Consider the following 24,763-nt stretch of genomic DNA (forward strand, 5'->3'; position numbering starts at 1 on the left):
TGTAGACTAGATGGTTAATATTACTAAAAGCATTTTTTTACTGGCACTAGCAAATGGAAGTAATTTTGTATAAAAGCATATACAGTCAGATTACTTTTTATATGGATTCTATCAACTGCTTTAGCCAGGCTCGTCCAGCTTAGAAGTGACAGGAATAGGTCCCGTGTCAGATAGATGTAAGTGGGAGAAGGGAGCAAAAAACCAGAGACCTCCAACAATAAGAGCTGAGGTCAGAGGATACTGACTGAAAGGGTTTTTCCTTGACTTAAAACATACTCAATTTCCATGGTGGCTGAAAAAAAGCTATAGTGCTTTTGTTCTTAAGCCATCCTCGACTCATTGGTTCAATTTGTATGGTAGGGGACTGGTGTGCAGCCCCAGCAGCAGTCGAACTGCTCGGATCCGGGGATGCTGTGGCTCGAAGTTCTTCGGACCCGGGGGCTTGCGGCCACTTCAAATGTAAGGGGATATTTACAGGGGATGAATGTTCGTGACGCAACCTGCGGGTAGCGGTAAAGGGGATACCGCTGCTGCTGAAGGGAGTGTGGGGCAGCCAGGTGTCAGTCCCTCCGCAGGTAGGGAAGGCCCCGGATAGTGAGGATTTGGTGAACGGGTGGCTTGGCCTTGGGAAGCAGAGTGCAGGGGTCAGATTATTCAGTGCAGTAGTCGTGGTGCTGAATCAGGTGGAATAAGCAGACACTCACACAGATGGTAAACCAAACTCTAGGAACCGCAGTCTCTACAGGGGGAGCCCGTCCAGGTCCCGCTCCCACCAGTGTCACTTGGTAAGTCCGGAGCCCTGCCTCCGTGCACAAATTGATTGACCGTTGTGGCCCCTCGGCTTGAAGCTTTTCGGGCCCTGCTACCCATGTTTATGGCAGCTGTGCTCTTGGTGGCTGGCACTTGGGATTTTAGTGGGTTGTGTATTTTGGAGAACCCTATCCCCCATGTTGTGCTGACGCCTACAATCTCTGAGCTCTTGGGGAAAGTTCATAAAGAGACTATCTTCCACAGGTTAATTACCAAGGCGCTTGAAGCTCTTCCCTGCTCTAGGGTCCTGTACCCCGCCATGCTCTGTACCGGTAAGGTGGCTGGGCTTTCTGGTGCCTACAGTCCTACTAGACTGCGTCTGTTACACTCCTGTCGAGTGTTCCTAATACTGGTCCCCGACTCCTGTGGTCCCGGACCACCATGTGCGACCCAACCTGTCCCCTCCCTGAGAGCTCCAACTCCCCTGCTCCTCACTCTCTGAGGGCTACTACTCAACTCCTTTTCTCCCCTCTCACCAGTCTACCTAACCCCTAGGTGGGCGGCCGTTCTCCAACTTGACCAACCCACTGGTGTGTCTGTCCAGCCCTGGTGTGAGGCATGGTTGGGATTGGATTTGTAGTGCCAGGGATTTGTAGGGATGTCAGTGACAATGTTGATGGGAACCTGGAACCATGGGGGGGTAGGCCCTGCACCCTGGGGCACAGCATGCAGTTCCCTGTAGCACCCTGATGTAGTCAGGGGCGCTATACTGTCATACGAGGTTTAGGTGAGAGCTCACCGGGTGTCAGGGTGGCATCTGACCTTGTTCACAGAGCAGACTCTAACACTACACTCCAGGTCTCTTGTTAGGCTTTTGAGTTTCTCAGACAGGCTCGGGCGTCCACCAAACTGTGTTCTCTTTGGTTCAGGCTTGCAAGAGTTAAGTCCTGCTAGCCTGTTGATTGTCCCTGGAGTCACATCTTGTGAGAGATTTATCTGCCCTTTTTAAGATAGTGGATTTGATCCTCCCACGACGATTATAGCTTGAGCGACACTGGTCCTTGTGCTGTGGTGTTTTAATTGCTGGATATCTTCTGTGCGTTATTTGGTGTGTTGTGGAAATATTCTTGTTATCTGTTTATTTCCATCCTGTTTTTATTTCATCTTGAGCACGTATTGTCTATACCTCTGTGTGTGCAGTGAGTTTGAGTTTTGTTTTTTTCCTGTCTGTCTTGTTGTGTGAGCTTAATCACTGCTGTCATGGCCCTCCCCAGGGGTGGGGTAGAGGTGGTACTAGAGCAGCGCTGGCCAGGTGCAGAGCAGGGCTAGGCTGGCGGTCCAGACCTTTTCACCATCAGAAGTACATCTGCATTAAGTTACAGCTATGGCCCCCTAGCCTGAGGGCCAATCTAGGAACCCTGCTCCCCAGTTATCCCCTTATTGCACATGACAGGGACAGCCAGTTTAGGGCTTCACTACATAAACGCTTGACTGAAGGAACATTTATATAAATGCTCATTCCCAATCATTTCTCTGGTAAACAATGTTTCAATCAGCCAAAAAAGTGAGTGGAAACAGCAGTTCATCAGCTGATTGGATTTTTTTCAATGCAGGTCTAGAAATCATCCACTGTGTAAGGAGCGAATGTGCCCACAATATACAAACTGTATGGAGACAAAAAAAATCAAATCTTATTTACAATTATTTGTCAACATTCAGTTTGCATTGATCCATATAAAAGGACCAAATGACTTGTGTAAATGGGTCGTGTTATAGGCAGAAATGTGCCAGTGAACATCCATCTTTTTAATTATTGTTTTTTTTTTGTCTGGATCTCCCAGATAAAAGTAGCAAATTGAATCCCCTTTTTACCTCTGTTGTGATACAATTACAGAAAGGAAGACAAAAAATGCAATACTACCACATACATAAACCTAGATGATAATTTTGGGTAGAAAAGTGTGCAACGTTACTTGGGTCCCTTCAGGGGACCGTTACTAGTAAAAAAGATTTCAAGAAATCTCGTCCACTATGCTTGTACTGTACAATGCAGAGTTTTGGACGCAGCTGAAGCATGCTGCGTCCAAAACGCTGCAAACACTGATCGTGGTGCCCAGCCTTGCGGGAGCATGCCGCAGCCTTATAGTGCAATTGATCAGATTTTCTACATAAAACAGAACCAAATCACACATTTAGCACTGCAGATTTAAGGCTGCTTTACACGGTACGACCGATTGTGCAATTTCACAATCGATCGTACCCGCCCCCGTCCTTTTTGCATCATGGGCAAATCGCTGCCCGTGTCGCACAAAGTCGGTAACCCCCGTCACACGTCTCGTGCGACCACACTGTGGGCGGCGAACGTCCACTTCCTGGAGTGGGAGGGACGTTCGGCGTCACAGCGACGTCACCCGGCCGCCGGCCAATGGAAGCGGAGGGGCGGAGATGAGCGGGACGTAAACATCCCGCCCACCTCCTTCCTTCACATAGCCGGCGGCGGCCGCATGACGCAGGTGAGCTGCTGTTCATCGTTCCCGGGGTGCCCATCGGAGCGGCGTGTGCTACCCCGGAAACGATGAGCAACTAAATTAAACGATATTATGGAACCTAGCGACCAGTACACGACTCACGATTTGTGAGCGATACTGCGTCGCTAGGAGGTGTCACACAGGCCGGCATCGCCAGCGTTGCCGGATGTGCGTCACAAAAACTGTGACCCCGACGATCTATCGCACGATAGATTGTCTGGTGTAAAGCAGCTTTTACACTATTATACAAACTGTACACTGACTACTTTACATTGTATCAAAGTGTCATATCTTTAGTGTTGTTCCATAAAAAGATTTCTAATAAACAATAGATACAAGTGCATCTCAATAAATTAGAATATCATCAAAAGTTAATTTATTTCAGTAATTCAATACTAAAAGGGAAATGCATATATTATATAGAGTCATTACACACAGAGGATCTATTTCACGTGTTTATTTCTGTTAATGTTGTTGATTATGGCTTACAGCCAATGAAAAACCAAAAGTCATTATCTCAGAAAATTAGAATAATTACCCCAAAACACCTGCAAAGACTTCTTAAGCATTTAAAATGGTCCCTTAAGCCTGCTTTACACGCTGCAATGTATCTTACAATGTGTCGGCGGGGTCACGTCGTAAGTGACGCACATATGGCATCGTAAGTTTGGGCGGCTTTGCACGTTGCAACATCACACGTGCGATGTCGGTGGGGTCAAATCGAAAGTGACTCACATCCGGCGTCACTTTCGACATCGTAGTGTGTAAAGCCTAGATGATACGATGAACGAGCGCAAAAGCGTCATTATCGTATCATCGGTACAGGCTCCGACTTTTTCATAATTATGCTGCCGCGACAGGTACGATGTTGTTCCTCGTTCCTGCGGCAGCACACATCGCTGTGTATGAAGCTGCAGGAGTGAGGAACATCACGTTACCTGCCGCCGGTGGCTATACGGAAGGAAGAAGGTGGGCGGGATGTTTACATCCTGCTCATCTCCGTCCCTCCGCTTTGATTGGCCGCCTGCTGTGTGACGTCGCTGTGACGTTGTACGACCCGCCCCCTTAGGAAGGAGGCGGGACACCGGCCACAGCGACGTCGCAGGCCAGGTAAGTGCATGTGAAGCTGGCGTAGCGATAATGTTCGCTACGCCAGGAATCACAAGATATCGCTGCTGCGACGGGGGCGGGGACTATCGCGTGCGACATCGCTTGCGATGTCGCAACGTGCAAAGCCCGCCTTACATTGCAGTGTATGACAGGTACGTGCGATTGCGATTGAACGTTAAAACGTTCATCGCATACACATCGTACCTTTCTCTAGAATTGCACGTCAGATTGTTCATCGTACCCGGGGTAGCGCACATCGCAGTGTGTGACACCCCGGGAACGATGAACAGATCTTACCTACGTTCTGCGGCTCCCGGTCCACAATGCGGAAGGAAGGAGGTGGGCAGGATGTTTACGTCCCGCTCAGCTCCGCCCCTCCGCTTCTATTGGCCGGCTGTCGCGTGACGTCGATGTGACGCCGAACGTCCCTCCGACTCCAGGAAGTGGACGTTCGCCGCCCACATCGAGGTCGTATGGATGGGTAAATACGTGTGACGGGGGGTTACTTGTATGTGCGGCACGTTCAACAAATTGAACGTGCCAAACATACGATGGGGGCGTTGCAAATCGCATACGATATCGTATGCGAAATTGCAACGTGTAAAGCAGGCTTTAGTCTGGTTCAGTAGGCTACACAATCATGGGAAAGACTGCTGACTTGACAGAAGTCCAGAAGGCAGTCATTGACACACTCCACAAGGAGGGTAAGCCACAAAAGGTCATTGCTAAAAAAGCTGGCTGTTCACACAGTGCTGTATCAAAGCATATTAATGGACAGTTGAGTGGAAGGAAAAAGTGTGGTACAAAAATGTGCACAAGCAACCGGAATAACCACAGCCTTCATAGAATTGTTAAGAAAAGGCCATTCAAAAATGTGTGGAGATTCACAAGGAGTGGACTGCTGCTGGAGTCAGTGCTTCAAGAGCCACCACACACAGACGTATCCAGGACATGGGCTAAGATTGTCAGATTCCCTGTGTCAAGCCACTCATGACCAATAGACAATGCCAGAAGCGTCTTACCTGGGCCAAGGAGAAAAAGCACTGGACTGTTGCTCAGTGGTCCAAGGTGTTGTTTTCAGAGGAAAGTAAATTCTGCATTTCATTTGGAAACCTCGGTCCCAGAGTCTGGAGGAAGAGTGGAGAGGCCACAATCCAAGCTGCTTGAGGTCTAGTGTGAAGTTTCCACAATCAGTGATGGTTTGGGGAGCCATGTCATCTGCTGGTGTAGGTCCACTGTGTTTTAGCAAGACCAAAGTCAGCTCAGCCGTTTACCAGGAAATTTTAAAGCACTCAATGCTTCCTTCTGCCAACAAGTTTTTTGGAGATGGAAATTTCATTTTCCAGCAGGACTTGGCACCTGTCCACACTGCCAAAAGTACCAATACCTGGTTAAATAACCACAGTATCACTGTGCTTGATTGGCCAGCGAACTCTCATGACCTAAACCCCATAGAGAATCTACAAGGGGTATTGTCAAGAGGAAGATGAGAGGCACCAGACCAAACAATGCAGACGACCTGAAGGCTGCTATCAAAGCAACCTGAGCTTCCATAACACATCAGCAGTGCCACAGGCTGATCGCCTCCATGCCACACCGCATTAATGCAGTAATTCATGCAAAAGGAGCCCCGACTAAGTATTGACTGCATTTACTGTACAGACTTTTCAGGAGGCGCCAACATTTCTGAGTGTACAATCATTTTTTCAGTTGTTCTTATATAATATTCTAATTTTCTGAAATAATGACTTTTGGGTTTTCATTGGCTGTAAGCCATAATCATCAACATTAACAGAAATAAACACTTGGAATAGATCCCTCTGTGTGTAATGACTCTATGTAATACATAGAAATAGATCCCTCTGTGTGTAATGAGTCTATATAATATATGTGTTCCCCTTTGTATTGAATTACTGAAATAAATACATTTTTTGATGATATTCTAAATTTATTGAGATGCACTTGTGTAAAGCTGAGTGTATGTATGTGTATATGTCCGCTAAAGTAATCCGCATCCTCGCACTTACAATCACGAAATTTTGTACCTCATTTGACTCAGAGAAGGTCATAGACTATGTTTTCAGTGGAAATTTTAACCCCGCGCTAAAAAAACCCCTCTTACTTACTGTTTGGATGTCTGAGGTAATATATTGGCTGTTTTGAGAGATGGAGAGTGGGAGAGATGGAGAGTGGGAGAGATGGAGAGTGGGAGAGATGGAGAGTGGGAGAGAGACAGAGAGAGAGAGACTTAGTTACTATCCCGGGCAAGGTTGGGTACTACAGCTAGTAATAACTTGTAACAAAATTGTTTTCCTTTTGGGAGACTTTGTGTCCAGTTGGTTGGGTTTTAAAATGTTCCTCGTTTTGGGTTGCATGTTAGTAAGTTTGTCTTCTTATGTCCTAGGAAAAAAGGAGAGAACAATTGGCTATATTTGTACCACATTTTTAAATGGTACAAACTCATAAAATTTTGGGGAATTTCAACCTCTCTAAAGCTTTTAAAAAAACTATGTCCATTAAGGACATTGATAAATGTGAGCCATTTCCTTCTTAGTTATTAAATTTTGAACACACTGCTTCCCAGAAGACTACATAAATTTCTTCCATCACTTTAAAAAAAGTTCCCCATAGTCATCTAAATGTAACAGTTTGACAAATGTTCTGGTGTAAAGGGCACTTTACACGCTGCGGTATCGGTACTGATATCTCTAGCGAGCGTACCCACCCCCGTTGGTTGTGCGTCACGGGCAAATCGCTGCCCATGGCGCACAACATCGCTAACACCCGTCACACAGACTTACCTTCCCTGCGACGTCACTCTGGCCGGCGAACCGCCTCCTTTCTACGGGGGCGGTTCGTGCGGCGTCACAGCGACGTCACACGGCAGCTGTCCAATAGCAGAGGAGGAGCGTAGATGAGCAGCTGGAACATGCCGCCCACCTCCTTCCTTCCTCATTGCCGGTGGACGGAGGTAAGGACATGTTCGTCGCTCCTGCGGTGTCACACATAGCGATGTGTGATGCTGCACGAACGAGGAACAACATCGCTACTGACCAGACAACGATTTTTCATAAATAAACTACCTCTCTCAGAGAAACGATTTTTGCCTCTTTTGCGATTGTTTAAGGTCGCTCCAGCCTGTCACACGCTGCGATGTCGCTAACGACGCCGGATGTGCGTCACAAACACCGTGACCCGACAATATATCGTTAGCGATGTCACAGATTGTAAATGGCCCTTTAGGCCTGTTTCACCTCCTTTTTTTCTCATACTTGAAAAATAGTTCATTTTCTTCGATGTGCTACATCCATTTTTGGTCAATTTGTCAGGTTTTGGATGACATCTATGTGTTATCCATTTTTACACAATGTAATTTACTTACACTGGCGAGTTTGAGCTGCATCACAGCTCAAAATGAGAAATTGTAGTGCTGGCGTCCCTGCAACCCTCGCTCTCCTTCTCGCAGGGATGCACACTTACTGGCGCGGCCTGCTCTCACCACGCTGCCCGGCGTCCCCGCGGACCTCCATGTGGGTGCTTCCTGCTTCCTACTCCTGGGGCCTGTGCACGCGGCACAGGTTCTCTGGGGGTGCTATTAGGGCGTGCACACGTACCGCTGCCCTTTTCTTATAGGGCCAGCACGCCATTTCCTGGAAGTGCCTCTCAGCCTATCGCCCTTAACGCACTTTCCCACTAGGTAAGGTGCCTGATCAACGTGTTCAGTTAGTTAGTGTTATGGATGTGTTTGGACCTTCAGGTGCTGCTGTTGGGACCAGGTGCAGAAGGGCCTGGCAACTGTCCAGACGTTAATGGACGCTGTCCCTTTAAGGGCTTGACTTTGGCTTTTTTTAGGTTTCCTTGCCAGGTTGGAGGAGCCTTTCCTTCAGCTGGTAATAAAGGGCCTTTATAACGTGGGGCCTCTTACTCCTCCAGTGCGGGTTATACTCTTCACTTGGAGAAGTCGCTTGTTCAGGAGTGCATGTGGCTTTAGACTACTGTTGCTGTATATTCTGAAGATTCCCTCTCAAGATAAGTTGTTGTTTTTCCTTTTTCCCCTTTTGCTGTTTATTTTTGTGTTTGTTTTTCACTCCGTGAATTGGTGGGTGGTGGGATTTAGTCCTAGGGTCTGGCTAGGAGACAGGGGCATGTTAGCAGGCCACACCTCCTAACCCTTATAGGTACCTGTGGTTTGAGGGGAAGTGCAGGCCTAGGTACCTGTGGTTTGAGGGGAAGTGCAGGCCCCCCCAGTGTCAGGGTCAGCGCAGGAGCCCCTGGTTACCCCCTCTTTTTGTGTTTCAGCCTCCCTTATTCCCAGGAGTCTACTTGCTGGGTGTCGCTCCCCACACCCAGCGTGACAGTTAGTGGTTTGTTCCCTAGCTAGTTAGTTGTCAGGTGTATAGGACAGGACTAGTAAATCTATACCTGAGTGCCCTCCTCATCCTCTGTGCTCCCAAGAAGCCTTAACCTGTTAACTATCCCATGTATATGAAGCAACAGGTGATATGTCCAGCATGGTTGCTTAGATGTTAGCAGTGCACTATTGCTTTGTGGCGCTGGGGTCTTGGGTTTGAATCCCAACAAGGACATCTGCAAGGAGTTTGTATGTTCTCCTCTGTTTGTATGACATACTAATAGGAAATTTAGATTGTAAACCCCAATGGGGAGAGTGTTGACAATGTCTGTACAGTGCTGTGGAATACGATAGCAAAAGCAGGCACAATAAATCACATGAAAGGTTCATTAGGTTTACTTGTTTTCTTCTATAGCTTTGCAATATTATTATACTACAACATATTTCATTCCTCTAAGTGAATGTGATTTTTTTCATATTTCCATAAAGATCTGCCTTGATATCAACGAATGCGAAAATGGAAGAAATGGCGGATGTGTCGCTAACTCTATTTGCACAAATACCATGGTAAGTAGCCTCCTCACCGTGATAGATATCTGAGTCTATATAATTGGGAGATTTCTGAAAAGTATCAAATAGAAAAAAATCTATTTGTTGTCCATAGGAACATTCAGGGTCGCCAAGTTGATTATGTATTATGTTTAACACTACTTGACCGAAAAATCAGAGCCAGAGTTTTTTACAGACATAGTAGAAAAGCTTATTAAACCATTAATATTATGAGTGATAAACGTGACGTCCAGAGCCCATAATATTAATATTAAGACACCATCGGCAGTCACGGTGTACGGTACATTGACGACATTTGGAGTCACAATTTTCTGTACCAGCTTTTCCAGCTTAAATAAAATTATGGACACATTTCATTTTTTTCTTATGGAAATGGCAAAACAGAGTCCTATTTATATGGAGTGTCCTACAATTTCTGGACAGTTGCCCGACAACATTCCTACTCCAGCTTTCATTTTGTAAAATGATTGGTTGCTATGGGCAACAAAAATATTAAATCTGTTTGTAAGTTTCCATAACTCTGCTGAAAGAATCCGTTTTCAGCATTTTCCTACTTCTTCTATACGTGTTTTATATAGTCCTCATGGTATGAAGGCACATGCAATCACACTAAAAAGGCTGTAAAGAAAATACAGCTGGTACATAAAGATTGACACGTCAGATCATCTGATCATGTACAGGTCAGGGGGTCGGTGTCCACAGCTTACACCAAAACTTCACCCATGGCTCTAGTGGGGCCATGTGTTAATATGTTTACAAGTATTTAAGACTTGGACAGGTGGCATGATCAGCAGATGCCCAGGTTGGGCTTATAGGATTCCCGAACGCTTCCATTCCCGGTCTCTGATAGTTGTCAGATGGGCAGTTGTTGGAGCACGCCTATACTAAACAGGCATGTTATGTACGTGTGTGTTACTTACATGTATTATGTGTGGTTATGTCACTGCTACGTTTTTGTGTGTATATGTCGGTATAAACCAAGATAACAGAAGTAATATTTTGTTGTTCAGGGTTCTTTCCGCTGTGGAGCTTGTAAAGAAGGCTTTGTCGGTGATCAGAGCAAAGGATGCAATGCAGAAAAGAAGAGCTGCTGGAACAGAGGGCAATACCCGTGCCATGCCAATGCCCAGTGTAACGAGGAGAAGGGTGGAGACATAACCTGTGTTGTGAGTATCACAAAGGGAAATACAGAAAAGAACTCTACTGCAAGAATAAATCAGGAGACAGCAAAAACCTTTGCAGATTTTGTTGCAGAACCGCCGTAGATTTGCTTCCTAATTCTCATTCTTCATTGTAAACACAAATTTTCTCTATAGCATGCAGGTAATGTTTCATTAAACCTCATCCACAATCCCGGTACTATAAAATACGATGGATTTTCTGCCTGCAAATCTACATTGGTAAATCTGTTGCATAACAGTCCCAGGTGGATGCACCTTAACTGGGTCATCAGATTCCTGGGTCAAAAACTACTTTGAGTTCTTGGAGGTAATGTCTCCCTGTGGAGAGTGACAATTCAGTGTGAGGATACTAATAGGCCATGCAATGCTCCTTTGGGAAATTAAATACTTGAACTCGACTGTCACCTATTGGAAGCAGCAATCCTAAAATTTAATATCAATCAAGTCACAGTGTGCTCTGTCATGCATCATCTTTGGCCTTATGCGCATAGTTGAGGTGGGCACCAAGATGCATTTGTGGCGCTCCTGAGGCTTCAGTCGCCACAGGGTACTGCCCTCACTTAAGGTTCGGTACTTATCCCAGTTAAGGAATAGGTTAATTGCTGGTGTTTCTAAGATTCACAAACCACACACAGTTAGGTACTTTCCCACCAGGGGGTTGGCCTGGGGTAGATAGGGGGGTGGCCATCACGAGGCATGGGACTTTCACGGTCACTAGGACAACCACCTGGGGTGCGGGCACCACTTGGGGAAAAGGAAGGAGCATCTTCACTCATGGTTAGTTAGCCCCGGGCATAGCTTGGGGTGAGGAGCACAGTTGGGACTTTGGTCCAGGCATATTCTTTCTACCTACACACTTCTGGGAGCACCACAGGACCCACGGCTTGGAGCAGGCAGCTCAACCCAGGTTCTGTGGCGAGTGCAGGAAACACCCGAAGCCCGTTCCACATTCCATCCACGGGATTGGAGGGACCCTGACCAGAAAGGACACACAGTGGGAACACCGGCGGTGACCTCCGAATTATCTGGGATTGGCTAGGGCCCATCACGGCAGAGACCGGTACCCTGAGGCTGCACTTGAACTGTAAGTAAAAAGACCTGGAACCGCAGCAGGTGACTCAGCCTCTTATTGCCGGCGCCTTCTCCCTACGCTTCGACGCCAACGGCCATTACAGTCCCTCATCATCCTCCCCGGGGCCTGCTCCACCTGTGGGGAGCAGAACCATCCTTGCTGCAACACCACCAGCCCCGGAGGACATTACCCGCAGTGGCGGCTAATCCCTGGGCGCGTACCACTGGTGGCGTCACGAGACAACCACAACTCCCAACCTCTTCAAACTCCATCATCCCATCCTCCATCCTCCTCCCCTTTTATTGTACACCTCGGGGTCACGAAGCTAGGCAGGGCCACCTGTGACATCCCAGACCCGACATCACCGGCCTAGCGACGAGAACATTTAACCCCTGCCCCATGGGTGCTACACATTAGACAACGTCTTGCTTCACACCTCCAATAGGCGTATACAGCCAAAAATAAAGCTCAATAGACTAATGGATATGTGTTTTCTCCTTGAAAACAACAGAACAAATACGTGCAACAAAGACTTCCGAATGAGGCCTAATTTGAATTCATGTAGCAATGCTTGTTAAAGGGTCCAGTTATTTTTCCTTTTACCGTACTCTATTTTTCGCACATTTTTATCTTGTATTACCTGCCCCATTCTTTTGTAACTTTTTCATCTAATTAGGTGACAGTTCAACTATTTTTTGATGAAGGTGGGTGAGGTTTGTTTTGCCAGATGCTTTTTGATATGAACTTTATGACATGAGACTTTTTTTAAAAGATCCCTACATTTTTACTCATGGCTCCTCCCCGCCTGGGCAATGATGACTAATAGAGATTTCCATATTAACATTTGCCTCATGTCTGAGAAAAAGTCATTCTTTTATACTATTTTATACTATTGTGTATCTTATCAGATTTTTATTCAAAAGTTTTTCTTAATTTTATAACAAACTTTATTGATTTTCAAAAAGTCTAACAAGACATAACATAGTCTATTTTGAATACAAGAAGCGGATTCTGTATTGACTCCTTAAGTTTTTTTTTTATTTTTATGCACATTTTATTTTATTTTTTTCTAAATAGGCTTAAAAACAATTTGATATATTTGGCGCAATATCTGTTGGGATTGAAACAAAAGCGCACGCCATAAAAAAAGTCAAAAATTCCTCTCATAACATCTCACCCCCAAAGATTTCATAATAAGACGGTTGTCAATAACTTATCAATAGTAACTTTTACTTATGTAGCAGAATATATTCCAATGCGCACATAAGCAGTAATGACGCAAAAGGATGAGAAATTCTGAAGCGCCTTCAAAAGGAAAGTGGACATTGCCTGTAAGAGATAGGATGTAGCCTCATTTCTAACATTAGGATCTTAGAATACATTAGGAAGATGTAATCAAATTGTCTCTTCACGGAGGAAGGAGACAAACTCTAGTGCCACCTATTGGAAGTAGCAATCCTAAATGTCAAAAGTGAACACGCCTGTTCGTATGACCTAGGATTTATGCCAGATCAGAACGTCAATTTGCAGACACAGTGTTTCAGGATGATTGTCCCTCGTCAGTACAAAGTATGAGGTCTGATCTGCCTGAATGAGAAGCTCTACTGGGCTCTCACGGGAAAACTTTTCTCCTTGCGGAGACTGACAAACCAATCTAGCTGTCAGTGGGGAGGAGTCTTATAGCTGCAATGCTCCTCTGGAAATATTCAATTGGTTCTGATCTGGCATAAATCTTAGGTCATATGAAAAGGCTCGTTGGAGAGTCACTTTTGACTTCTAGGATTGCTACTTCCAATAGGTGGTGCTAGAGTTTGTCTCCTTCTTCTCTGAAGAGAAAATTGAATATTTTCCTGAGGAGCATTGCCGCAATAAGACTCCTCACCACTGATAGCCAGATTGGTTTGTCAGTCTCCGCAAGCAGAAAGGCTTTCCCCAAAGGAAGATGTAAAACATTCATATGGTCTCTGAGTTTGGTCTTTCTGCCACCTAGTGGTGAAAACTGTAATTGTATGTGAAAAAATGCGTTATAAAGAAAATGCTGTAAATCTAAAACAATTAATTGGCCAGTTATATAAACAAATAACAACTGCAAAATTGGGAAAGCATTACGAAAGTTATTTAAAAAACAATTCTCAAATTTGAAAAGTATATTTAGTAAAATTCTAAAATAGGAGTATGAATTACCCCCATCCCCCCCAAAAAAAAAGGATAAGGTACTTTTGATTGCTATATCTTTCGGGATGACGCGTACTGGACAGATAGTAATATACCCTGTTGTACAGTTTAGATGGTGTAATGGTGTCCTCTTGCTTTTGGCATACAGTGTGCAGTCGGCTGGGCTGGTGATGGCTACGTCTGTGCTAAAGACACTGATATTGATGGATATCCTGATGCCGCTCTTTCATGCAGTGATGCAAAGTGCAAGAAGGTAAAAAATTATATTTTGAATCTTTTGCAAAATAGATAATAAAAACCAGGAACCCAGCATAAGGGTAAGTTACATGAGCGCAATTTTGGAGAACGGATCACACTCAATATTTGCGTACATGATGCACATGGGCAAATTTACACATGGACCACAGGTCAATGTGAAAATATGTTAGCATTTACAGACCAGACTAGTGGATGTATATTGTTGGCTGCTCCTGCGCAATGTGTTTGGTCCTCAGAGTTCAGCGCTCATCTGAACTGAGCCTAATACTGTCGCCTTGGCTTATTAACATGATCCGATTCCAATATATAAATACATATGTATCTGTTCTGTGCTTTTCTCTCTCAGGACAATTGTATGTACGTTCCCAACTCTGGCCAGGAAGACACTGACAAGGACGGGATAGGAAATGCCTGCGACGATGATGCAGATGGAGATGGTATTCAGAACGAGCAGGTCATTTGCACTCTGGAGCCTTATTGAATGCAGTGGGGAATGAAAAATGTTTTCCATATCCTAATCCCCTATACTCATAGGGTGGTAAAGGGGACGTCTCATATTCTTAAATAGGAAAAATTGCAAAGTGCTTGTTAATAGATATGAGCGAACCCAAGGTTTGGTGTTCGGTTTTCAACTTTTTAACAAAAACAACCCCACAGCTCGGGTTCAGAGTCCGGATGATTTACATATGAACTTCACTCGTGTGAGCATCGCTGTGCTCGGGTACACTCGGTGCTCGGGTACACTCGGTGCTCGGCCCAGTGTGAGCTGCTTGTAGTGTTTGATCGGCTCTCACTGCGGGTAACAATATTGTTATCAGATGTAGTGTGCACACCCCAAAAAAAATGGAAAAATCCTGCACACCCGCCCCTGGAAGTGATCTGCTTATGGCTGGCTGTATGTAAGCGGAAAACTGAACTGCCAATCAGTGACTTCCACTGTACTTTGGGTCAAGTTCGAAACCAGGAGGTACGGTTTGGCTGCACATGGCGAGCCTTCCTGATCCTTTCATATCCAGTATTCTACTCGGGTAAGACCCTATCTGTGCTTTTTGTCTCCCTTAATTTGTCTATAACCAAAGATCACACACACAACCAATGCACTTGTGAAACTCTGAAATCTATTCTTCTTTTGCTCCTTATCTTATTAATGAGTGTTATACGCAATACCATGGATGGCAAGAAGAACAAACAAATCAATTTTGGAACAAATTAAGCCATACATGTCACTCGAGGCAAGCTACGACTTGTCTACTTTGCACATATCATATGAAGAGAGCAATCACTGGAGAACATTATTTTCGAAAAAAGGCGAAGAGGAAGATCAGATACCCAATGGTTTGATACAATCAAAATAATGATGGAGAAGACCCTGGTGGACCTATCTAGACTTGCACAAGATTGATCTTCCTATAGCGTGTTCAGCCAACATGTCAAGATGGCTCAAGATCAAGCCAAAGGCTGTTATAAAACAAAAAATCTTATTAATGTCACTAAGATAACTAAGTGATTGGATCCAGTATTATATACAGGGAATGTGACGCCCTGGACTAGTCAGGTCGTCCCAGGTAGTCCCAAGCACACACACCCCCTCCCTGAAAAGGTGACAGCAGCCAAACTTAAAACCCTTGTCACCACCCTCCAGGTTTGATGTCCACACCAGGGGGGCGGAGCCAGGCAGTTGGCTCTGCCCACCGAGGAGTTCACAGGCCTAGAGGCGGGAAAGATACAGAAGTTCTAGTTGTAGTGCAGAAGGTAGCTGAGTCTTGACAGTGAAGGAGAAAGGTTGAGTTCAAGGGCAGACCTGTGACCAGGCCTGCCAATAGTCTACTTAGGTGGCTGGGTCGGAGCCCAGTCCTCTCTGGCAAGGAGGCAGACGGTGGTGGCCGCCTGCAGGAGCTGGGATTACAGCGGGTGGAACCGTAGGGATCGGAGTCGGGCGGTGGCCCGCCGGTACCGAACCGGGGAACCGATTGGAAACCGGAGCACCAGGAGGGGTACTCAGACCCAGTACAAAGCCCTGAACCGACAGGGCCGAGTCAAATCAACTGATTGAGGACTGGACTTAAGGACCTATCCCACACAAGACCCGTTAGAAGACAACAGCCCAACCATACAGGGTAAAGCCACCGCCAAGGCATAGAGACCCAAAGGGCCAGCGTCTGCGGGCAAACAGGGCTCTTCCAACAACCAGCAAGCCGGGGAGCGGACTACCATTGTTTAGGCATAGGAGTCAAACATTCATATAAAAAGGTGCAGGAGAAAGGCGGAAACCACCAACCCGTTCAGGGAGAAGCTGCAGCCAGCTGCGGGCCCCGTTCATCATCCCATTTGGTTTACCAGAGACTCCCATGTATTGTGTCATAGTGAGTACACCAGTGCCTTCGAGCCGCGCACCGCGCTGCACCGCACCAGCTTCCAGTACGCACCCGCTCCCACGCCTCCTCACCTACCCTCGGGCCCCCGGGACCATCACTTCCCTACCCACGGAGGGGTCAACACCAAGCTGCGCAACACCGTCCCCGGGAGCCCTAGTTAACGGCAGTGGTGGTATCCATCTATTCACCACAACCCGTGGGTGACGTCACGAACTTACACCCCTACCAAACCACCGCGGCCCCGGCCATGGAATTTCCCCACTGAAGTCCCTGCATGTAGCGCCAACCCCCTTGCAGAGCGACGTGACCCCCGGGTCCGTGAGGTGCTCGAGCCACCACCCACCGTACGAGCACGGATCCGAGCGGCTCGGCGGTCGCAGCCGAGCCCGCGGGGCGGTACAGAAACAGATCATTTTTTTCTCTCTTTATTGACTGTCTTTAAGATAAGGCCTTTTCTGTAGGTCTTCATTGACACCAGTAATCCCTACAATGTTTGGTCTTTGTGGTACAACGCTCGTGGCTATGCTGCTTATGACATTACTTTTTACTTTTTTTTTTTTTTCTTTTTTTAAGGATAACTGTGTACTTGTGGCTAATATTAATCAAAAAAATAGTGATCAAGACATATTTGGGGACGCTTGTGATAATTGCCGATTTAAACTAAACAATGACCAGAGAGACACAGACAATGACGGGGATGGTGATGCCTGTGACGATGATATGGATGGCGATGGTAAATAGATGATGACATTTCTCTTACTAGCACTTACATTTGCAATAACATGAAAATACTTTAGTACAGTTAAAATGGAAAATTAGCCCATTGACCTCATGTATTTTTATAAAAAGGTATCAAGAACATCTTGGACAACTGTCAGCGTGTCCCTAACATAGACCAGAAGGACAAGGATGGAGATGGCGTTGGTGATGCCTGTGACAGCTGCCCTGACATCATTAATCCAAATCAGGTTAGTGGTGATGGGCTGTAGCGTGAGGACAATGGCCTGCAGATTTATCTTTGACCTACAGCTTCTAGGCGGGTGTCAAGCACTTTTGTGCCGTAATACTCCTGTATAGTGGTTAAGCGCCCATTCACATTCAAAGGGATTTATTTCTTGGTGTCTAATGGCTTTTTCTTTCATTGGTGTTCATTTGTAAGATATGATTGCGGAGTTCTCCTTAAAGGGAATCGGTCAGCAGGATTTTACCCCCAGACTATTTATATACACATGTAACTCTTTCAAAGGCAAGTCCAGCATACCTTTACATGGCCAGTCCATTCCTCTGTTACTTTGAAATCAGTGTTTGAATTAATATGTAAATGAGGCAGAAGATTGGAAACCTCTGTCACTCCAGCTCTATTCACTGCCCAGTGCACCCTCCTCCTGCTTGACTGAGAGCCTCTTTGCTGTTGAACGTAAGGCAAAGGATCCATCAGTGAAGTGTTATGCACACTATAGTGCACACATGGAAAATAAAGTACACTAATGTCTAACTCAAAACTACTGCACCTGACCCGCCTAGTTTTTGTACAGATGAGTGGTCCCAGCTGCGCAGTCCCTAAAGGGCCTTTGCTTCCTAAGCAGGTACAGAAGGTATCGCATACCTTCTTAAGCTGGTTTCAAACGTCCATGTTTAATCAGGTACCAGTCACACGCATGGTTATGGTCAGGGGTGGGATTCAAATTTTTAACAACAGGTTCTCTGTAAACCCCACCCATTTGAAAACCACACCCATTATGTAACCACACCCATTTTGTTAGCCACACCCATTTTCATTCACTTTCCTCAACCAAAAAATACAAGTAATTTAAAGTAAAATCTCCTTCCCCTCCTCCACCTTCACTCTCCTGTCCAGCACCAGTTGTTCCAGTCACTGTCAGTCATATTGTATTAAATGATTTTTCTACAGTTTTTAAAAATTATTACTAAAGGAGCCCTGCTAAAATTGGAACGGACGACCTTCCCCAAACAGATCCCATCCCATTATGGCCTCTTTCCCCCTGCAGATCCCATCCCATTATGGCCTCTTTCCCCAGCAGATCCCATCCCATGTGCTCCTTTTCCCCTGCAGATCCCATCCCATTATGGCCTCTTTCCCCAGCAGATCCCATCCCATGTGCTCCTTTTCCCCTGTCGAACCTGTCTCATCATGGCCTCTTTTCCCCTGCAGATATCATCCCATATGCTCCTTCTCCCTTGCAGATCCTGTCCCATATGGCCCCTCTCCCCATATAGTTCCCATCCTAATGCGGCCCCTCTCCCTCTTCCCCTGCATGTTCTGCTCACTGAGCGCTTACCTGCAGCAGTGGTGGCCTCTTCACTGTCTTCTGTCCTCCTCCGCGGCACTCTGCACGCTGACAGACGGCAGTGGGAGGAGCGACCTCCCCATGCTGCCGTGCCAGTGTCAGCGCGTCTCTGCCCGCCAGGTCAGGGAGCCGACAGGCTCCACTGAACCCGGAAGTGCGGCGCGGAGGTGCGGGGATTTATTTGTGCTAGAATCTTAAAGAGACACTAACACAAATAAATACAGGAAACCGGATCGCCGAAGCTCTTTCTTGCCGGTTCGGGGAACCAGCTGCTATTTTAACAACCAGTTCTCCAGAACCGGACAGAACCGGCTGAATCCCACCCCTGGTTATGGTCACACGTGTGTCGTATGTGTATCATATGGTTGTCATACATGTTACACGTGTGTCATGAGTGTGTCACACGTGTGACATCCGTGTTTGCATACGTGTGACACGTACCGGGTAAAACACGTGTCTCTGCAATGAAAAGATGTTCTATATTTACCTGTATCCAGCGATGCTGTCTTCGGCTCTGCTGCCTCCCTCTCCTTATCCCCGCTCATTATTTTCATTGATTATTCACTGCCCAAGGATTTGGAAGCCGGAGCATCGGGGACAGGCTGGATACAGCACCATCGAGGACAGCATCGCGGGGGACATCGCCGGTGACAGGTGAGTAGACAGCAGTTTGTGCAGTGACATCCAGGGGGTCATCGGAGTTCCCAATGAACTCTCATGAACACCTGGAAGTCACCATTGTGACACTCGCTGTAGTGCAGTTGTCACAGGGGTGTCATCAGGAGGTCATCAGAGTTCATTGTGAAATCCGATGACCTCCTGGACAGCCCTGCACACACACTGCTGGCAGGATACTCATCTGTCACTAGCGATGTCCCCAGCGATGCTGTCCTCAGAGATGCTGTCATTGGCGGTGCTGTCTCCAGCGCTGTCACCGCGATGCCCCTGCTCCCAGCTGCTCACTGCAGTGAATAATCAATGAAAATAATGAGCGGGGGTCAGGAGCGGGAGGCAGCAGAGCCAGAGACAGCATCGCTGGATACAGGTAAATATAGAAAATCTTTTTATTTAAAAACCCGTGTTTTCTCCAGTCCATGTCACACTGATGTCACACGTCTCCGTGTGAAATAGCGGGGCCACACGGTCCGTGTGAAAACACGGCCGTGTGAGTACACAATAGGATAACAAGGGTACGCATGACATCCATGTTAAAAACAGATGTCACACGTACCTAAAACACGGACGTCTGAAACCAGCCTTAAGAATCTGAGGAAAGTGCAGAGTAAAAAATAAAGTAAACCAAAAGTTAGAGTCTGCCAAAAAAAGCATTTGGCAGACAGGCTGTAATTCCAAGCAAGGTCCACTTCAGAAATATCACCAGTGGGAAATCAAGCCTGGGGAAGCTTTAAATAGTTACACCCATCTGGTGATAGGGCAATCTGAATTACAGCATTGGAAACACCTGTCGGCAGAAAGGTAATGAACACACACACATTTTTCAGAACAAGCAATTAAAACTGACTGTGGCTCAGTGGAGAGGGAAACAAATTACATCACATGAGGCTGCCGGATCAAATTCGAGGCATGACATCAAACAGGAGGAGGCTGTGTTGGGTGGGGAATAAATCTGGAGTGACAGAGGCTTAAATCTACAATTAGTTGTTCAACCTTATCTGCATATCAATACAAACGCTGATTTCTCAGTAATGGAGGAACAGACTGGCTATGTAAATGTATTGCTTTACTTGCCTGTGAAAGAGCTACATGTACATATAAATTGAGGTGTGTTGGGGTGTGAAATCATGCTGACAGATTCCCTTTAATAATTGGTTGCAGAATGTAATATTAACAATAGAGATGGGAAAATGTATTCACAGGACTCTTGCCCATCGGCCAGGTCAGTTAGCTCTGATGCTACACATGAGGCTTGTGAATCTCCTTACCTCCCGGCATTTTGGGCTCTTCTTTTGATTGTCCTGGGTGGCACAACTTCATCTTCGCAGTGTGATGTACACAAGACGTCATGCCAGCCTGCCTAATCAAAATAAGAAATGTGGAAAAGGAAACTAGAAAGCTAAGAACTAAGGAGATTTGCAGACCCTCCTGTCCAGTCGTCTCAGATAAATGACCTGGCAGATGGACTGGAGCCTTTGAATCAGTTCTCCTGTCTCTTATTAACAGTAGTCCATTTTTTCCACAAGGAGGCACACATGCTTGATGGTTGCAAATTCAGAGTGGCACAGTAAGCTTTAAAGTGAAACTGTCAGCATGTTTTTGCTTTGTAATCTGAGAGCAGCATGAAGTATGGGCTAAGATACTAATTTTAGTGATTTGTCACTTATTAGGCTGTGTGCTGTGTTTCCAATACAATGAATGTTTTATCAGCTGCCGATTATCACTGCTGGCCTAGCTGCCTGCTTTCCTCCTGGTCTAATTCTGCCTCCAGCACTGTTTACTGTCAATATACAGTGTACATAGAAAGCTGCTAATCAGGGGTATGGCTGGGCTTAGTGTCGCGGGCGGGGGACAGATCACAACCGGGGGGCCGCTCGAGGCACTCGGATCCAAGCAGTGGCTGTGGCTCGTGTGGCAGCCGGATCCGGGGCTCGCGCAGCCGTCCGTCGCCCACAAGTGAAAAGGGGATATTTACTGGGGATTGTCTGTGACGCCACCCGTGGGTTGCGGTGATGAGATGGTGGCACCGCCGCTGCCTCTGGGGACCGTGCCCGGGACTGATGGAGGGGGGCAGCAAGGTGGGATCCCCTCCACGGGTAGGGGAGGTGTAGTCCAAGGGCCCAGTTGGGAGTAGTGGTGGTGGCAGGGATTGCAGAAAGCAGTCTTTAGGAGGCAGGAAATAGAACACTTACAGTTGGTAGTCGTGGTGCTGGATGAGGCTGTACTGATGTGGATGGTCAGTAAACACAGAGTGCTTTTGTAAACCAAAGCCAAATGCCGGGAGCCTTTTGGAGGAGTGTGCTGGTCCCACACCCGGGCTGACAGGGCAGGGGCCCTTTCTCCTGCACTGTGTGTTTGTCTTGTGTTGATTTAACCCGTGTGGAACGGGAGAAATCCGCTCCCAGTGTGTTGTGTACCTGAGGAGCCGTTGCCCGCTGACGCTGGCCCTTGGGATCTACCGGGCCCTGACGGATGCCCTATCCCCCGCAGTGGGCTGTTGTCTGCTTTTGGGACTTTGGTTGGGACAGGACCTGTAATCCTGCCCTCAATTGGTTAATTAGCTAGGCCATTGGTTCCGGTCCTGGCTTCAGGGTCCAAGTACCCCCTCTGTGCACGGTTTCCGGGTCGGTTCTCTGGTGTCGGTACCGGCGGGCTCCTACCCTGTCCCGGTCCAGCCGTCTTCCTGTCTCCTGTGGCCCTGCTCTGCCGTCTGCCACCTAGTCCTTTGCAGGTGCTGCTGTAGTCCAGGGGCTCCAACCCCTGACTACACTTCACTGACTGCTCAGTACAACACGACTGTCCCTTTCCCTGTCCAGCACTGCTCTAACTTGATCCCTCCCCTAGCACCTCAGGACCCCTAGGTGGGCGTTCTCTATCCGCCTGGTCCCACCCACTGGTGTGTCCCTATTGCCATGGGGGGGGTGACTAGGGTTTTGGTCGGCTCGGTGTAACCCTGTGTGTGGGATGTGAAGTTAAATCCCAAGGAGGAGGCGATTCCTGTACCCTTGGTGGAGGGCACAGTCATTTGTGACTCCCTGGTTTTGCCAGGGCGTCACACTTAGCTTTCTGATCTCTGCTACATGCAGCATCTAATAACTCTGATTGTATCACAATTGTACCCAATAAACTGATACATCATTGGATTCACAATCTCTTTTCCTACATTATGCTGCTCTGAGATGAGGCAGCAAAAACCTGGTGATAGATTCCCTTTAAGGAATACACATTAAACTTGATCATTGCTAGACTTAAATGAGTTATCCCACACATAAAAATGTATCCCCTGTGAGAGTGATGATCATGCATTTGCATTAGCGCTTCCATAGACTAACACGAATGAAACACTGGTCACACATAGGCAGTATCGTTCCATCCATGATAGGGACACATGACCAGTATTCTCATGATCGGTCCTCTTTGAGAGTTAGCAAATTTTAACTGTACAATTCTTTTTGGATTAGTTCTTCACTGGGTTTGGGGAAGCTGGTACCCCAGGGGGGCAGCTTGTGCCTGGAGTGACTTGTCATTCAGTACTGCTTTGGGTCCTCAGGAAGGCTACCTCCAACCCTCAGCCTGCACATCTAATCTATCAACAGTACTTGTGGGGTTACACCACCCACTTCTTATTGTTTTGCCGAGTGTCTCCTGGCATTCTCATGATTACAAAGTCAATCATCAGTGAGTTATGCGGGTGTCACACGATACGAACTATCGTGTGATCGCACGAGCGATCGTACCCGCCCCCGTCGTTTGTGCGTCACGGGCAATTAGTGGCGCACAAAGTCGTTAAACCCCCGTCACACGTACTTACCTGCTGAGCGTCGTCGCTGTGGGCGGCGAACATCCACTTCATGAAGGAGGTGGAACGTTCTGCGTCACAGCGACGTCACATAGCTGCCGGCCAATAGAAGCGGAGGGGCGGAGATGAGCGGGACATAAACATCCCGCCCACCTTCTTCCTTCAGCATTGCCGGCGGCCGCAGGTAAGCTGCAGTTCATCGTTCCCGGGGTGTCACACGGAGCGATGTATGCTACCCCGGGTACGATGAACAACCAGCGCAAAGAAGAATAAACGATTCTTTAAAAATAAACGACGTGTAAACGATACACGATGATTTGTAACCGATTTGCTATCGTTCTGAGACGCTCGTAGGTGTCACACGAAACGACGTCGCAAACGATGCCGGATGTGCGTCACAAAAACCGTGACCCTGACGACATATCGCACGATAGATTGTCTCGTGTGACGCCCGCATAAGAGACATCCAAATCACAGCCCCCTGCAAGCAATTCAACACTGTTTTACCTCAACAATTCTCTAATTTATGTCAGCTCTTTTCCTGGGCCTATATGAATGATGGTACCTCCTCTTTAACTCTGGTAGGGCATGTGGTGCCACTCTGTACCCCGACCTGCCAGCCCAATACAACTCAGAATACAAGGTGCTCAGACAGTGCAGAAGCACACAATGGCACAGTGTACAGCATGTACACATATGATATCACCATGCTGCCCAATAGCCATATAATCATTATTAAGCCAGAATATAATTTCACATATCTCTTCTTGTCTTCTTAGTCCGACATCGATAATGACCTGGTGGGAGATTCCTGTGACACGAACCAAGACAGGTATAGTATATTTATCATTAGGGTTACTATGTACATTTTGTATCCTTGGGTGCCAACTGTCCAGAAATTCCAGAACAGTCCATAAAAATAGGGCACTTTTTTTGTTCCATCTGTAAAAGAAAAACATAGACACATAGAAAAGATGACTTGGGGTGCTGCATTCATTGCAGGACAAAGTGACATTTTTTTTGTACCATATTTTTTTTGCTCTGCACATTTGGATCACTGTTTTTGATCATTTTTTTGCTTATTTATTAACAGTACAGACCAAAAGTTTGGATACACCTCATTCAAAGAGTTTTCTTTATTTTCATGACCCTGAAAACTATAGATTCACATTGAAGGCATCAAATTTATGAATTAACACATGTGGAATGAAATTGTTAACAAAAAATTGTGAAACAACTGAAAATATGTCTTATATTCTAGGTTCTTCTAGCCACCTTTTCCTTTGATTACTGCTTTGCACACTCTTGGCATTCTCTTGATGAGCTTCAAAAGGTACTCACCGGAAATGGTTTTCACTTCACAGGTGTGCCCTGTCAGATTTAATAAGTGAGATTTTATCCCCTATAAATGGGCTTGGGACCATCAGTTGTGTTGTGCAGAAGTCTGGTGGATACACAGCTGATAGTCCTACTGAATAGACTGTTAGAATTTGTATTATGGCAAGAAAAAAGCAGCTAAATAAAGAAAAACAAGTGGCCATCATCACTTTAAGAAATGAAGGTCAGTCAGTCCAAGAAATTGGGAAAACTTTGAAAGTGTCCCCAAGTGC

The 24,763-nt window shown here is 46.5% G+C and overlaps 1 protein-coding gene across 1 annotated transcript in view; it reads left to right on the forward strand.

Annotated features, from left to right (window-relative positions):
• THBS4 (thrombospondin 4) overlaps positions 1–24,763 on the forward strand; it is a 102,236-nt gene that overhangs the window by 35,328 nt on the left and 42,145 nt on the right. The window contains exons 9-15 of the mRNA XM_075325819.1: positions 9,229–9,306; positions 10,320–10,475; positions 13,886–13,990; positions 14,342–14,449; positions 16,944–17,103; positions 17,220–17,338; positions 23,933–23,985. Of these exons, the coding sequence (XP_075181934.1) occupies positions 9,229–9,306; positions 10,320–10,475; positions 13,886–13,990; positions 14,342–14,449; positions 16,944–17,103; positions 17,220–17,338; positions 23,933–23,985 (779 nt within the window). The remainder of the gene's footprint in view (positions 1–9,228; positions 9,307–10,319; positions 10,476–13,885; positions 13,991–14,341; positions 14,450–16,943; positions 17,104–17,219; positions 17,339–23,932; positions 23,986–24,763) is intronic.

The sequence above is a fragment of the Anomaloglossus baeobatrachus genome, chromosome 1, assembly GCF_048569485.1.
Source record: "Anomaloglossus baeobatrachus isolate aAnoBae1 chromosome 1, aAnoBae1.hap1, whole genome shotgun sequence".
In the NCBI taxonomy this organism is placed as follows: Eukaryota; Metazoa; Chordata; class Amphibia; order Anura; family Aromobatidae; genus Anomaloglossus; species Anomaloglossus baeobatrachus.